The sequence below is a fragment of the Ailuropoda melanoleuca genome, chromosome 10 (genome assembly GCF_002007445.2).
Source record: "Ailuropoda melanoleuca isolate Jingjing chromosome 10, ASM200744v2, whole genome shotgun sequence".
Classification (NCBI taxonomy): domain Eukaryota; kingdom Metazoa; phylum Chordata; class Mammalia; order Carnivora; family Ursidae; genus Ailuropoda; species Ailuropoda melanoleuca.
Window position 1 is genome coordinate 87472693 of NC_048227.1, and position 16771 is coordinate 87489463.

General features: G+C 37.2%; 1 protein-coding gene across 5 annotated transcripts in view; it reads left to right on the forward strand.

Annotated features, from left to right (window-relative positions):
• Positions 1–16512, forward strand: part of ADGRG6 (adhesion G protein-coupled receptor G6) — a 137073-nt gene extending 120561 nt beyond the window's left edge. For 3 of the 5 annotated variants that reach the window (XM_034669210.1, XM_019796230.2, XM_019796234.2), the window contains 3 exons: positions 7594–7695; positions 8343–8495; positions 13615–16512. In XM_034669210.1, the coding sequence (XP_034525101.1) occupies positions 7594–7695; positions 8343–8495; positions 13615–13793 (434 nt within the window). In that variant the 3' untranslated portion in view covers positions 13794–16512. Of the gene's footprint in view, positions 1–7593; positions 7696–8342; positions 8496–11044; positions 11091–13614 lie in introns of all 5 variants that reach the window. The other 2 variants (XM_019796237.2, XM_011220823.3) reach the window with 1 other exon arrangement.
• Positions 16513–16771: the final 259 nt, after the last annotated feature.

Below are 16771 nucleotides of genomic sequence, written 5' to 3' on the forward strand. Positions count from 1 at the left end.
TGAGCCGTTGGCAATATTGATGTGCTCGTAGAATAGATTATTGCCCTGAGGTGCAGTACGTGCACAAAGTTGCTCATTATAAAAGTCATAAACAGTATTCAGGCTGTACATTTTTTATTAACTCTTTAAAAACATTTGACACTATCAATTAGATTGGGCTTTTTCAACATACAGGGAAGTTTAACACTCCTGACAAGTTTATCAAGATCTGAAGGCTAGTTCCATAGCAAGAAGTTGGTCTTCAATTTTCCATTTCCAGGCATGTGAAACAATATTGACTAATCATCTCGGGCACAATCAGCCCATCTTCTGTACGTATTTATGACAGCGTCATAAGATGCAGCATATGGTTCTGAAAATAGAAGCTGCTGTGGCCAACACAGAAGGCTGTTATCAGTCTACTCAGAGATAATGTTTGCCATTAATGAATTTGATAACATTAAGATATACCCAGAGCAACAGAAATAATTTATATTTGCATAGTGCATTGTGGCTTATAAAAAACTTACACACAACATCCATGATTTGATGTAACTCTTAAAGCAAGTGTAGAAAAGTAGGTACTCAAGAAAGGTGGTATTTTCTGCATTTTACAGATGAAGAAACAGGCTTAGAAGAGCTAACAACTCCCCCCAAGTTCAGTCTGAATCTAACAGTGTAATATTTACAATATAGCATATATGAAAATAGAAAAATACATTATTAGGGGATAAAGCATAAGAAAAATAAATTACTGTCCTTCAATTTTTTGTTTCAAAGTTCTTAGGAAGTTACTATCTGTATCCATTGAAAAAACTTAGTAATTATATGCTTAATGAATAAATGCTAATTTATTCTTACCCTCATTCAGAAAAAAAAATTAAGGAAATATATTTATTATTATTATTTTAATCTTATTGTTAAAGTAAGAAAATTAAATCAGATTAAGGGTTAGGAGCCTCCTGACAGCTCAGCTGTGTCGTAATCACATATGCAGCGTAGGGCATTGGTGCCAAGGTAAAGACACGAACCACCTTTAAACCCTAGCATCTGAAACAACGTCATGTTGGCTGAGATGTTACACACTGCAAGGAAATAAATTACTCACCTTTTGGCAGGGCATTTTGTGCCACAGAGAAATAATGTTCTAAAGGGCATCTTGGAGGTATGAAAGGAGGATTCAAGAGGTTCCCAAAGAGAGCCATAAACCCACCCAGCCCAGCGGCCAGCAGGCTCTGTCTGTGACAACAAAATATATGAGCCGTTCAGAGACCTGGACTCAGGCTTGCTAGGGAGCGGAGAGGTAATCTAAACCATTTTGTCAAAAAATCAGTTCTGTTGGGGCTCCTGGGTGGCTCAGGCAGTTAAGCCGCCAACTCTTGATCTCAGCCCAGGTCTTGATCTCCAGGTCAAGAGTTCAAGCCCTGCATTGGGCTCCACCCTGGGTGGAGCCTACTTAAAAAGAAAAAAAAAAAAAATCAGTTATCTAGAGCACACGTCCTTTTTTTCCCCACATACACGATTTGATTAAATCTTGATTGACTTTCCCATCAAAACTCCAGGACCACTTATGCCCGTGGACCTGATTAAGATACCATTTACTCATCCTTACTACCACTCTGACTCCACCCTGCGTCCCTGAATTTATCTATGGCTAATCTACAGTCTTGCCGCTAACGATGTTTCTGGATCTTTTATTATCCAGAGTAAGAAAAAGTTAAGGGAGGCCATTTGTCGGAATTTGTTGATGACAATCTTGCTGAAATTGTCAGTGGCCTTTTGTTAGTAAAGCACTCATTGAGAGTCGAGGACCCAAGGTTTGGGTTTGGATTTGCGGTTTTTGTTGTTGTTGTTGTTGTTGTTGTTGTTTTTCCTCCACCAAGGCTTCTCGAGTGACCTTTTGGAGCAGAGAAAGAATGACAATCTGTGCTGCCCTGAATTTTACTGTCCCGCTTTCATTTTTATATCCAAGGGAAATTGTTCCTTGGCAATTTTTTTTTTTAATTTTGATAATCAGGCTAAAGATCTGAGAACATCCCTTTGGCTGCTCATTTTACATCTGCCCCAGAAAGCCCCAAATCTCTGCCAGAATCAACCAAAGAGAATGAGTCCCATGCGGGAGCCAAGTTCCTAGCCAAAATATTGAGGCTCAGAATTTTTTTCTAAATACATAGTTAAATAGCTTTTATAAAGACTGAGGTTCAACACGGATCAAAAAATCTACAGCAAACATAGCACCAGTACTTAGAAGTAAGCTTTTTTTTCCTTTTTTTTTTTCCCTCCCCAAACATACTGCTTGAAGGCATTCCCAGGTCAGTGAAAGGACTAGGTATCAAAAGCCAAGTGTACTTCTTGCTGAGAGTTAGGTCCCTCTTGCAGGTGTCCCTTCACCATATTTGCTGACCCAGCCTTGGCCTGTGATGTGCTTCCCAGGGAGGATTTGGGGAGGGGGAGTTCTTTACCTTTCCTTCCCTAGCAGTGCCCATGGGCAGACCCACCATCCCACATACTTGCAACACAATCTGCTATCAAAATTGAAAAGGTCATTTATTTTGAATAAGAAAATTGCAAAATTTACAGAGAAGTAAAACATCTTGAATTCACATATTGGTCTAAATTTTTGTTTTTTAAGGGAGCAGGTCCCTCTGGTTAGTGAAAGATGGTGTGGTAATAGGAAAGCAAGGGTGAGGGGGGATGAGCTGGTAGAGGATGGGTTAGGAATCTCTTCATTTAAAATAGTTTAAATTTTTGTTTTTATTCTTGTTCCAGCATGGAATCTGGGTTCATGCAGGTAAAATAAAGAATCCAAGCAGTTATCAAGTCAAAGAAACTATTGCTAAGGAACTTTGGCTTGGATTCATTAGAGTGGTGGTTTTTCAGGCTAAAACTCACCAAAGGACCATCATGAGCTGTGTTTTGTGAGATGTAAAGGTTTCATGGAACTAGCCCTAGCCTGTCAGGATGAAGTAAAGGTTTTAACTCTGAGTCAATCTTTTTTACCCATTTCAGCTTCCAACTTTTATGAGCAATGTTCCCTACTCCCTGGTCAGTTAAATAAAGCTGTAAGTCGGTATGAAGAGTAAAGGCCAATTCTCCTGGTCCCTGGTCACAGCTGAAAGCCCTTTCCAGAAAGCTGGAAGAGCATATTTTTCCAGGTGGTATGGAGATACCCTTTGAGGTACCATGTGGTTGATAGGCAGATTCTCAAAGGGAAAACATTTGCTAGCAAGAGAGCATAGACGGGGATGAGAAATCAAACAGATCCCCTTGGATGTCAGTGTAGATCTCTAAAATTTCGTGATTTTAGTTCTGCTTTGGCACCAAGACCTATAAATAGATGAGGGGGGAAAAAAACCTTCAAAATTGAAAAGGGAATAGCCCTCTGTTTTCTTGCTTTGGCAGCCAAGTTTCCTTGGCTCTCCTGCTGCATTTTCTCCTCCTCCTTCCTGAAGTATTTAGAATTTCTCTCCATACTGAGTAAGTGCGTTCTTCCAGATGTGCATACCTACCACATTTCCCACAACTGAACTGTGAAAGGGATGTTTTGTCCTGTAAGAATTTTGGTATAATATTTATTGCCAGATGAATTTAAATTCACACAGAAAGGGCTAGTTACTATGAATAGTAAAATAACCTATTACGAGAATCCTATTCTGACTTAAAATGGAAATGTATCTCATGGCTGAAGAATCAGCCTAATACCTTGGCACTTACAAATATATTAACTCCTAAGAATTCTAATTTCTTTTGCCTATTGTTTAATTCTGTCTCATAGCATTGCAGTTCATAGCGGGGGAGGGGGGGCATTTCAATGACTGCCATCACAGCAGTTTAGAAGAGATGTTCAGATTTTGAATCTAATTTACATTCCAGCATCTCCTGAACTTACTGGATGCCTGTAGATTTACTGACACATGCAGATGCTTAAAAATAGGCAATGTCATCTAATGCAGTGTAATTATAATTTAGAACAGCACTGCACAATCTAAAAAATTGTTTTATTAAGTCAGTTTTATCTTATCTCTAACCTCCCCGTCTGTGACTGTGCTCAAAGTAACACCCATCTTAGCATCCCAGTAAGGGTGACAAAGTGAATCCAAGAGCTCGTTCCCTCCCAGTGTCCTCAAAACACCAGCCATAACCTCTGAAGTTTTTTCCTCGAGGAGATAAAACGTGTCTAAAACTGCTGAGTATAACACAAAGGAAGCAGCCTCTGGCAACTCTCACCTTCTGCCCTCAACTAAAAGGAAATCATTTGCTCAGTGAGAGGCCCTATAGTGAGTGATGCTGGGGAGGAAAGTTTCTAATTGAAGTTTGTAATCTCTCCCTGCCCTGATACGTGATTTTGTGAAACAGTGGCTTAAGAACACATGGGTTTTCAACTGTCTGACAAAAATACCTCCAAGAACAAACCCTGCAAATTCTGCCCCAGTTGACAAAAATAGAGTAAACCCACGGCAGGAAGGGCAGCTGCCTTCCTCTGTGACTTGTGTTGACCTGTCCTCGGGCTTTCATGCCCCCCTGCTGCCTCTGCTCAGAAACTGCCACCACCTCCTCGAAACTTCAAAGAATCCGTTAACCAAGTTAAATTATTTATATACCTTGGTTATTCACACTACCAGTGATACCGAAAGGCATGTTTACTTATTAAAGGGATTGTCTGTATCTGCAGACTGCATAGGGAATTGGGGTGGTTGGTGTGGGAAGGTTTTGAAAAGCAATCCGATTTAGTCAGTCAGTGTGAGGGTGTGGTGTGAACCCGGAGATGTCTACTCCCTATGCCCTGGGAGGGTGGGTCAGCCTGCAGGTGCTGACTCCAAGGGTTTGGAGCCTGGAAGAAAATCCCCCCCCCCCCCAATCTGAGACTTGTCGTGCCTGAGCCAGGCAGGTCTGCGAGCAGGTCTCTTCTCTCCGGTTCCTGCTGCTCAACCCAGCTGCCGCCCTCCTGCCACAGCTCAGGCACCGTCACGAGCTGTGTGCGAGTGTGTTCGTTTGTTTTCTGAATGATTGAAATCTGATTCATATTTTTTGGAGCTTTCTTTTGAAATTAGAATTTCCTTGCCCTATCGGATATCATTTCGGACAAATAACTAGGTCACTAGGATATATTTCCTTCACTAATTACTTTATTAAGAATAAAATATTAGTAATAAATAATATAATAGATAAAAGTAATTTTACTTATATAAATATATAGAAGATGTGATGTAATCATAAAAAGAATAAATTGGTATATTACCATATTATTTCACTTGGGTCATTATATGTTTTATTTATACCTCTTACAGATAAATGCATTTGCATTTCCCAGGAATTTTTTAATAGGCTAGCTATCTATTGAAATCAGTGACCAGTGAGAGCAATAGGAATTTATAGAGCACCTCCTAGGTGTCAGGCACTCACTGATGATCAAAGAAGTCAATCCCAGAAGAGGAGAATCAGCCGCGGTCCTTCACTGAGGTCAGGGCCCATCCTGTAGCAAAGCAACACGCTCCTTTTCTAATGGCTCATAATGTAATTTATTCTGGAAGAAAATTATAGACCATTTTGAGTTAAGATACTGAAACATAAAAACATATAAGCATAACTTTAGACATATTTTCCAAGTTTAACTACACACATCAAAAGAGTACTTTAAGTACTTTCCCCCACTTTTCCAGTTGTACATACTACAATATAATTTACAGGTTTTTTTGATGAATACTCTATATTCGAAAAGAACAGGTAAATCTTAATGTCCCTTAAATGTACTGTAATATTTTTTACTTTTACACCTTGCCATGCTAGATCCTCCGCCTCCTGAGAGCAATGATCGTCTACCTTGGTTACCTTTGAATATCCAGTTCCTAAAACAAGTACCTCCTGCTTAACAGGGCTTAGTAGTCATTGAATGAATTACCCCTTTTGGAGACTTCCCTTGCCTCCCTACCCAAAGCTTTCTTCAGGTTCAGTTCAAGCCCTACGTCCTCTAAAAGACCCTCCTTCATGTAGATATTCTGGTTACATGGGGGTATTACTAAGGGGCAACTAGCTTGCATACTTTTTAGAAACTTTTGCCTTAAATATATTTTCATTATATTCTGTGGCTCCTTACTTTGTGTTGTACTCCTATCTTTATCCCCTATCCCTAAATACATTTAACACATTTTAGAATGTACATATAAGTGTTCAGTCAACCCATGTAAATAGATGAGCAGTTAATCATGCTTCCTATTCATTCATTCAACATTCTTGGATTTCCTGCTTAGTTCCTGGTATCCTTCTGGGAATGGCCAGTACAGCTCTGGGTGACAAACATCCCTGTGCTCTTGGAGCTTATTATCTCCTATCAAAAGACAACCAAGCAAGCAAGTAAATAAATATATGAGGAATACAAGAGTATCAGGCACTGATTAGTGCCCTGACAAGAGTATGTGCAAGGATGTGACTAAAGCCAAAACATAAAAGTAAAATGAAAATGAAATAAATAGCTGGACACAGCCTCTTTGAGGAGTTAACAATTGATCTAACACCTGAGTGACAGATAAGATGCAGTTATGGAAAGATTTGAAGGAAGAGCCTTTGACATGGTGTTGGGAAGGAGTGAGCTTGAGATGTTGGTTTGAGGGTAGTGACAAAGAGAATGTCTACTTAGAACATTAGGGGTTTGAGATGCTGCTAAGTGGAGATACAGCCGTTAAAGATGTCCTGTAAGTGGCGGTGGTGGCAGAAGAGAGGGGAATGGGGACAAATGTAAACATTAGCATACGGCACTCATAGCACCTGACTGGAGGGGATGAGTACCTACTGGGACAGTGTAGCCATAGTAAATATAGCAAGCCAGGGAGCAGCTGGTGGCTCAGTTGGTTAAGCGTCCAGCTCTTGGTTTCGGCTCAGGTTGTGATATCAGGGTCGAGAGATCAAGCCCCTTGTTGGGCTCTGCACTCAGAACAGAGTCTGCTTGAAATTCTCTTCTCCCTCTGCCCCTCATGCTTATGCTCTCTCTCACTCACTTGCGTGCGCTCTCTCTCTCAAATAAATAAATAAAATCTCTCTCTCTAAAATAAGTAAAATGTTTTAAAAAATGTTGAGAAACTAAAGCAGAGAAGGTAGAGCCACATGAATTTGCTGATTTTTGGCCATTTTTGACCTGCAAAAATGCCATTTTTCTATGACCCAAACTTATGATAATGTGCATACATAAAATGGCTTAGAATACCCAAATTGCAATAGAGCTTATAGATATTTTCAGTTTTCTCTTTTTTTTCCTATGTTTTTTGAGATGCTTTCAAGAATTTTAAAACAAACATAAGGGAAGTATTAAATGCCTCTTAAGTTGAATATTTCCCATTTCAGCTTAATCTCTAGGTCAAGTCATGATAATTGCTGAGTAGAACAGGCAAAGACAGAATCAGATATGTGTAATTATTCTAGTTTTATTTGAGCCTTTGTACTCTGTTCTAAAGGATAAAGACATCTATTACATATTTCAAGATCCCTTAGGATGTTTGTTTCTTAGTGACTCAGGCATTTAAAAAAGAAACAAAAAACTTAAAATGAATCCATGTGTTTCACAGGATTTATCTTTAAAAATGTGTCTGTTGGCTTACATGTTTATATTTTCTTTTGTTCCAGGCTTCTTTATATTTATTTTCCACTGTGCTATGAAGGAGAATGTTCAGAAACAGTGGAGGCGGCATCTTTGCTGTGGTCGATTTCGGTTAGCAGACAACTCAGGTAAAGGGCCATGCTGGTCATTGGTTTTTATACCTAAGAGTAGTCAGAAACCATTGTCATCTGGTCTTCCATTGTCAGAGCAATCCAGTCCCAATGGTAGCAAATTGTAAAGGGGGTGCACGTGAAGGTGCTTAGTTGGAGTCTTAGAATATTAGGACTGCAAGCCATCTGAGGACTCTGGGCCTGACCCTTCTATTCTGCAGAGAAGTGTGAATACCAGCCAGGTGAAGTGAGTTGTCCAAGGTTTTGTGTCTAATTTAACAACTCAGATATCCAGAGGTTCCACCATACCATGTTCTCCCTTCCAAGGAGATTGTGATTGTGAGGCCCTCAATCACATTATCAGGCAAAGGCATTTTTCTTAGTATAAAAAAATACTTGAAAAGTAGTATTACTTTTTTTTTGGCACTGATTATCACTCACCCTTACAAAATTGAAGTAGGATTTTAAACAATATGTGCAACAGGTCAAGTTTGAAACTTCTTCAGTCTATTATTGTTCATTTGCCAGTCTCTTCTCGGAGCCATTGCTAGCATATACAAAATTGAATGCTTTGGATAAATTACTTAAATGATGTGGTGATGATTCTTCACAGTAGAACATATGCCCCCTGAAACACATTCATGGAGAGATGTTATTTCTTTCAGATTGGAGCAAGACAGCTACTAATATCATCAAGAAAAGTTCTGATAATCTAGGAAAATCTTTGTCCTCAAGCTCCATTGGGTCCAACTCAACATACCTTACATCCAAATCCAAATCCAGCTCTACCACTTACTTCAAAAGGAATAGCCACACTGGTGAGTCATTCTGATGGTGGAAAGATGTTCTCTGGTCCATGTCTCATCATCTTCTTATTGCCTTTGGCATACCATGAAGATTGATAGATAACAGTGCCCATTAGGGTGCTTATGTTAGATTTATGATAATCAAAATCTATTTGAAGACTTTATCCAACACTTTTGTGAACATTTTGTCTTTTTTTTAAGTTTTATAACCAAAATTGAATCCACATAGCCATAATATTATTAGTTCTGAATACTATTGTAACTTCATTTGATTCAAACCTTAGCTTTCTTTTCAAAAGTATGGTATTTAGAAAGTTTTGTTTTTATTTTAAAAATATAGAAACTGAGTTGCAATTGTTCAAAATACTGCATATTTCATGTTTTATAACTTATTATGAAAGTTAATTGGCAAGTTGACATGAGAATAGGTGGAATCACCATCCAGGATGTATTTCATTTAAGACTTAAGTCCATAACCACTGGAAGTGTTATTGTCAGTTGCTCTCTAAATCACTGATTAAATATGACACAATAGAGAGCATCATATTTGGAAAGTGATACAGAATAGTGAGAAACATCATGTCTTTGTTCATTTTCTGGATTTTCATGATGTTTACAGTAACCATAGGTTCTGACACTGAGCATGAGTATAAACAATCCTGAAGACAATGTGGAAATGAAGATTCTTTTGCAGTACTTGATAGCCAGTGAATGGTGTGGAAAGTTGCAATCTTTTAATAATTTCAAAGGAAAAAAGCAGAATTGCTATTTTGAAATACTAATTATACTTCAAGCAAACAGCTGTCAACACTTAGCACCAGCACTTTCCTAATTAAAGATGCTTCTAAAAGGATAATGGAAATGACTTAATTTTGAATTTGTTTAGTTATTAAACATAAGCAGAGGTGAATGACACTGAAGAGATCCATATTTGGCTTTTTGCAAATAGGGAGTGTGTTGGGTAATGTATCTGTAAATGTTCTTATTGCAAACACTTAAATTTCAAAGGAGCCTTATGTACATTTGAATCGTTTTACATGTCCCTGCTTACACCATGGAATGGCCACTGCCTGATATTCAAGATAGCATTATAGAAAAATGTTTGAATGTTTAGAGAGTTTATTAATTACAAAATTAAAGAAAGATCTGAAAACTTAGAGCAGCTTAAGATAGCAGTTCTAAAAGTTTTTTGGAGTACAGGACATTTTCGAGAATCAAATAAAAGCTATGGGCTGTCTTCCAGAATAAAATGAAGCCTCTGAGCCCTGTACACAAACAATTCTGTCCAAAATTAAGAGGTCTGTGTATCCCTTTTTTAAATACTTGTATAAGAAAATTAATAACAGGTATATAGTCTGAGATAGATTATCCTACTTAGTTGGTGGTTGCCTGGCACAAAATATCTTTTACTTATAATGAATGAATATTTCACTTTATTTAATCAGCCTTAAAATTAGATACTTATACAGATCATCTCCACAGATGCAGAAAAAGCATTTGACAAAATACAACATTCATTCATGATAAAAACAAAGTGGTTTTAGAGGGAACATACTTTAACATAAGAAAGGCCACATAGGAAAAACCAACAGGTAATATCATACTCAGTGGTGAAAACTGAGAGCTTTTCCTCTAAGATCAGGAACAAGACAAGGCTTTTATTCAACATGGTTTTGGAAGACCTAGCCATAGGAATCAGACAAGAAAAAGAAAAGGCATCCACATTGGTAAAGAAGAAGTAAAACGTTCACTATTTGGAGATGACATGATATTATATTTAGAAAACCCTAAAGACCCCACCAGAAGACTACTAGAAGTGATAAATGAATTCAGTAAAGTTGTAGGATACAAAATTAATATACTAGAATCTGTTGCATTTCTACACACTAATAATGAAGTGGCAGAAAGCGAAATTAAAACAATGCCATTTATAAGAAAAAAATTAGATACTCATTTTGCCTGTCCTTCTAAAATGCAATTAGTGCATTGTACATCAGTTGTGAATGAATAGGGTTTAGACCGATTAAATTGTTTTCCTCTTAACACAGCTGAGAATAGCTAGCCAGAAAAATACCACTATTAAAAGGGGAGAGAAAATAACAAGGTAGATCATTTGGAACAGGGGGCATTTTGGAAGTATTAATGAAATGTTTAAGCATATTAAGGATCATGGGGAAAATCGACCAAAAGATAAAAAGAAGTACAGAAATGGGGGTGCCAAAGAAAAACTTTGCTATTTCAAAGTGTTATGTATGTTTTTAAAAAAGGAATGCATTATTGTTTTTCTGTTTCCCATAACAAAACCCTTGGGGTTAAATGAGTTCTTGTCAACTAGCATAAGGATATAGTCAGCTATGTGACATTACTTCTGTGACATAGTAATTTCTGGCTTCCAATCGACTGATGTACAAATGGCCTTAAGCTACCGAGCCAGTTCTCAGGGTGACTGCTGGTGTTCTTGGGTCCCTTGGAGTATGCAAAAAGTCACTGCATATCATCATGGATATCTAGTTGGTTTATTTCTTGGAATTGATCTAGAAATTCATATGTTTATGGTGTAGATAATGTCTTCTAAGAGCATTCCTTCAGCAAAAGTGGATCATTCAGGTAAACTTTTATTACTTTTTTGAATGCATGAATTTTTTGCAAGGTAATAAAAGAATATTTGCATGGATTAAACTAAGGCTCTTGCTGCACCAGCAAAATTGCTTGTTCTTTACAATACTTCTCAGCTAGCACAATGACATTCCTGCATTGAGCTGGAATTTCTGAAATTTCAAATGGTTGTGTGCTGTGCTGGTTCTTCTCTGCATGGGGGTGTCTGCAAGCTGCTCCTTCTAGGAAATGTACCATGCTCTGGAGTTAATGGGTCACATATCAGGTAAAATAATGAAAAGAAAGCAGTACTTGAGAAGTTTGTTATAGAAGAGAGTAAAATTTTTTACTTTTCCACTGCTCTTATGAATTACTGGCTATGTCATGGTACATTCATAGAAGTCATAATAGAGAAATTGTCAATTCCAAGCCTGCTTTTTGAAAATTGTTACCTCTTTGATATTTCAGCGTAGGTCAAGTAATAGTTCATTTCCCTAGCCCCTGGTTTTCAAACTTACAGCTATAATCAAAATCTCTATTGTTAATGATGTAATGTCTAACCAGAGGACTGGGAATAGCATACATGTTGAATTACAGCCCTTCCTCAGAATTCTACTTTATTGACTATGAAGACCCAGAAAATTTGGAAAAGAGCTGGTCAAAAATCTCTAAAAGGCACATGCCACTGGAAGTTGTCAATGAAGCAGAATGAGTGTATCCTTGGAGCTTCTTTGAGGATTTGTGGTTTTTCTAAAAACATCAAGTACAAATTATTTGTTACTGATGTTTGAATCAATAGAAAAATCCCCAATAGAAAACCAATGGCTAGTGAATATATGAACTGAAGGAAACACAGAATCAATCAGCTTGCTGAGAGCTAAATGGGGAGGGGACTTTCTACAGTGACTCCCTAAGCCTTTCCTCACCAGTCCTGGGATGTAATCATTCTGTCATGCTTCAATCTGCGATTCTTCCCATGAGCCACCTGTTCTCTCTTTCTTCCTTTAGTATGGAGTGGACACACCATTTCCTCTTTTAGCCTTCATTTTATTTGGGGTCTCCTTCAACACAAAACAGTAGTTGAATGATTTGACTCATTTCCAAAGACAACAGATACAGTGATGATGGCTTTTAAACCAATTACTGATGGATTTTTCATGTTACGTCACATGCTGGGGACAACTTACTCAAAGCATAAAAATGCCTGCAACGAACATTCCAAATTTGGAGCTGTGATTCCTAGAAGCAATTTTTCATGATAGAATTTTTGCCTCTTCCACAGTAAATAGAGAATATACAATGTAGGGAACTGACTACTTTGTAGAAGGTCACATTTGCTCCTTCACTGGTGTGATATCCCTACAGTTAATTTTAAGGTAGAAATTTTCTCCAAAATGTGTTGGGAAGGGAAAGAGAGTTGATACTTACAAGATATTCATAGGGTACGTGAAGATAGCCACATGTATTTGTAGATAATAGGGCTTATGTGAGTTTCATACTACTATCTGAACCAATTTTAGAAAGCCTTTGGCTCTAGGAAATTAATACTTAAATATACAATGTTGAGCATTGAGTAGCTAAATTTTACACCTGAAACTAATATTACACTGTGTGTTAACTAACTGGAATTAAAATTAACTTATAAATAAATAGATAAATAAATAAATAAATAAATAAATGAATAAATAAGATTGAGGAATTCAGAACAGAAATGTATTTAGCAGTCCTTTATTACCATCAATTGCTCTGATATTATTGGCATCAGCAGTAACGTCATTCTGAGAATTGTAGCCTACGTAATAAAAACACATACTTAAAATATTTCTGATAATTTTGATTTGTATCATTGAGAAATAATTAATAAAAGATACCTTTTTCTATATTCCAATCATTTTATAAGTTAAAAACTGTGGGGAAATGTGTTCAAAATACCCTTTCATGTTTATTTTCATTCACTTTATTCTCCAACATCTTTTGAATTATTTTTTATAAAAATTTTTATTATGAAAAGTGGTAAACATGTATAAAATGTAGAGAGGATAGTGTAATGAGTCCCTTTGTACTTATCAACTCATGGTCATCTACCCTACCCATTTCCCCCACCCCATATTATTTTGAAATCATATCTTAGACATCAAACATTTCTTTCATAGATGTTTTGACATCTTTTAATTTATAGGCTATATAATCTGTCCCTGCTTCTTTTGAGTTACTTGTCACATTTATATTTTTGTGGCAATTTTCTGATTATTCTATTCATTGACACTTTGAAAAATGCCACTTTACAGGAACATTTCTTGAAACAAATTCAAACATACATTACTAGAAGGCAAATTAACATTCATTCATGCATAGGAATGCACTTTGAAGATGAAAAGCATGAAATGTTAGTGCTGCCTAGTACCTAACCTTAGAAAGAACCAGGCCTTCATTTCCTTTGTATTTCTTTAATGTGCAATATAGTGTCCAGTTTGGTGGCCCTTAGGCATGTCACCTGCTCATCTCGCAGTCTAATTTCTGCTGTCATTTCTTGCAGACAATGCTTCCATGGACAAATCCTCGTCAAAATTGACCCATGCTGTTGGAGAACAAACATCAATCATCCCCGTCCACCAGGTCATTGATAAGGTCAAGGGTTATTGCAATGCTCATTCAGATAACTTCTATAAAAATATTATCATGTCAGACACTTTCAGCCACAGTACAAAGTTTTAATGTGTTTAGTATACAAGAGAAGAATTCGTCTACAGAGACGTGAAACTCTGCAAGCAGTGAAAACCGTGACTAGCACACGTGAACATGCTGTGTGTACATGTATGAGGAATGTATTTTGTTAAGAAGGCTTTTGTGAAATTTAAAAAATCTGTCTTTTCAGTGTGTTTCTTCCATGGGGGAGTTTTGATCATCACTAAAACTTTAGTACTGAGAGCAACATGACCCAGTAGCCACAGGGAATATGATTTTTTTTTAAAACTATGTAATTGGATCAGACTAATCAGAACTCAGGGAGGTGGGGGACATTAAAGTCAGTGGACAAGGGAGGAGCAGAGCGAGGGACAAGCATAGCTTAGAGCTCATTCATGCCCCACTCTTAGGTTTTGGATATAGACATTTGCTATATTGTCTTTCTCAACAATGAAAAGCATATGAATAGTCACAACTGTTTGGATGCCCACAAGTCCCTTCTCAGTGCTAGTTTCTATGAATGCAGTAGGTTTTCTTTTCTTTCCATAAATTTTCAAACACAGATACAAAAGAATGCTTAAAGTCTGATCCAAAGATTAGAAAGGAATTCGTTCTTATTATACCAAATGTTTCACCTTCAAAATAATTAATATGCTTGAGAAAGAATTTATAAAATCTTGACCCAGTTAATATGGGGCCCTGTAAATTTCTAGTATTTCCCTTATCTTGCTTAAGACACAAGGTTTAAGCATCATCATTAATTAGCATTTAATCCCATACATTTGAATGAAGTATAATGTTGAGATTCCTTTAATGTGGATTTTCCACTACTTGATGAAGAATGAATCTCTTAGACCTCTGGTTTTGCTTCTCTTCTATCTGTTGAGCCCACAGACTCATGGGAGGAATGAGGATTTACATTAGGCATACTGTGTATAATAGTCTCTCCATTTTAGAAAATACAATCATTGAGATTCTGTGGTCCTACCTTTGCTGTAGAGACTTTAAGACATTTCCATTTGCACAATTGGAAAGCCTCTTATTTCCTTTTCAAGTGTTTTGTTACAAAGAATATAAACTGAGACATATGGGTGACTTGTCATAGTCAAAATAATTTATAAACACGTGGGTCTGCAATTGTTGGTCTAAAAACCATTTGTACATGAGTCCTCTGATTATAAGAACCAGAGGAGGTCTGGCAAGATAGATAAATTAATTAGGTTTCAGCGTACAAGGCATGCATATTAAGCAGTTTACCTAATTTTCAAACTCCCCTAAGTGATCTGCTTCCTAGTGAGTGTGTTGGAGATGACGTTTAAATTATTCTTAAATGATGGAGTTGTATCTAGGTCCTTAGAAATTGGTCTCCGTATATGTTGTACCTTTACACTTGCTCCGGGATATCTGGGAAGTATCAGGTCTGGGAGACATTAGCCTATGTGATGAGAAGATAAGGCATTCTGTCAGTGCCGGTCTGCTGAAAGACAGAAGCCAGAACTGAGCACCTGGGGGCCTTTCTCTCTGTGCAAAAGGCAGGTGGCTCTCCATCGGAGACCTAGGAGAGTTTTCAGGCTATGCAGCATCCAAGGGGCCTCTCACCTTTTGCTAATCTTCAGTCATAAAGCTATTTGCCAGACTTAAATGGATGATAGATAATATGGTGGTAGGTTTTTATTACCATTTCGTTTTGCAGCAGCCTGGACCAGGCCTGGGAGACATGAGCATTACCCAGCTTGACTTTCACAGGGGAGGAGTGTACATAGTAGGAAAGGGTAGTAAACCTCAAGTCACTAAGATTCGCTACAGTAGAGACACATCCTTTCCTATAGGCGTATGAGTAATAGGCTGCTTACCCTGGCAAAGGTTACACGTAGATGAAAATGAGTCTTAAATCGTCACTGAATCTTCATATACTTTCCCCCAAGCCTTAGAGATTCATGAGAGAATTTCATTAGCTTTCTACTGTGAGAGCCCTACCCAAAGTGCATAGTTAGTTCATAGTACTTAAGAGAGACCTTCCAAAATGGCTTTCATTTCTACTCCTATTCATTCAGACCTGGGAAAACATTTTCTTTTCTTCATCATTGACAACAATGTCGACTCCGCTTTTAAAATTTCCAGTAATCAGGTAAGGAGAAATGAAGAAACAGCTGAATACAAACTTTTGCAGATGGATTTAAGAGATTGAGCCAAATTCTACCCTCAGTTCCAAGCATGGGCTTCTCACATTCATTAGGTTCCCTCAGAAAGGAATTGCAGGAATTTAGCTGTGGAGCCAAAATTTAGTTTAAACTTGAGAATAATAGCGATTCAGATTCCCTGTTTTTTTCTTCTTCTTCTTCTTCTTTTTCCTCTTTTTTATCTACATTGTGTTAGTCTTAGTCTAGGGTCCTGAGATACTTTCTGTTCTTATCATTGTTCCCTGCATTGTGGAGCTTTTCTTTGTCCATTTTTGGCATAGACTCTTTTGTACATATTTATTTATTTGTGTTTATAAATGCCAGCTTGTTTCATATCTTAGCTTTATATTGCCTGGATTTGTTATTTTAATTAACTTTCTATTGGAGAGACTGTATATATTTTTTTCCTAAATACTTTGTAAAATAGTTTTCTCTAGTAATATCTTTGAATATGATAAATAAAAGTTACTGTGAGTGCAAATTAGAATTAGTAGTAAGAAGCTACTATAACTGATTTGCCTTTTTACTTAAATGGAAAATGTTTTTCAAATAAATACTTATGTTGTTCGTGTTCCAAATTGTTCAATTCCTTTACGAGTGAGTGTTTTTTTTTTTTTTCTGACTCCTAAATAGGAAAATATCATTTGACAACTGGAAAATAACCTGCCACCAATTAAGCCAGTGACATTGGTGCTACTTTGCCAAAACACTAAGAATGAATGTATTACGAAGACCCAGCTCACTGGGGATTAATGCATTTTGAAGTTCTTGGATTTTCTTAAGATGACTGATGTGAAGCCAAGCTCTATGGAAGATTAGAAGTCATGT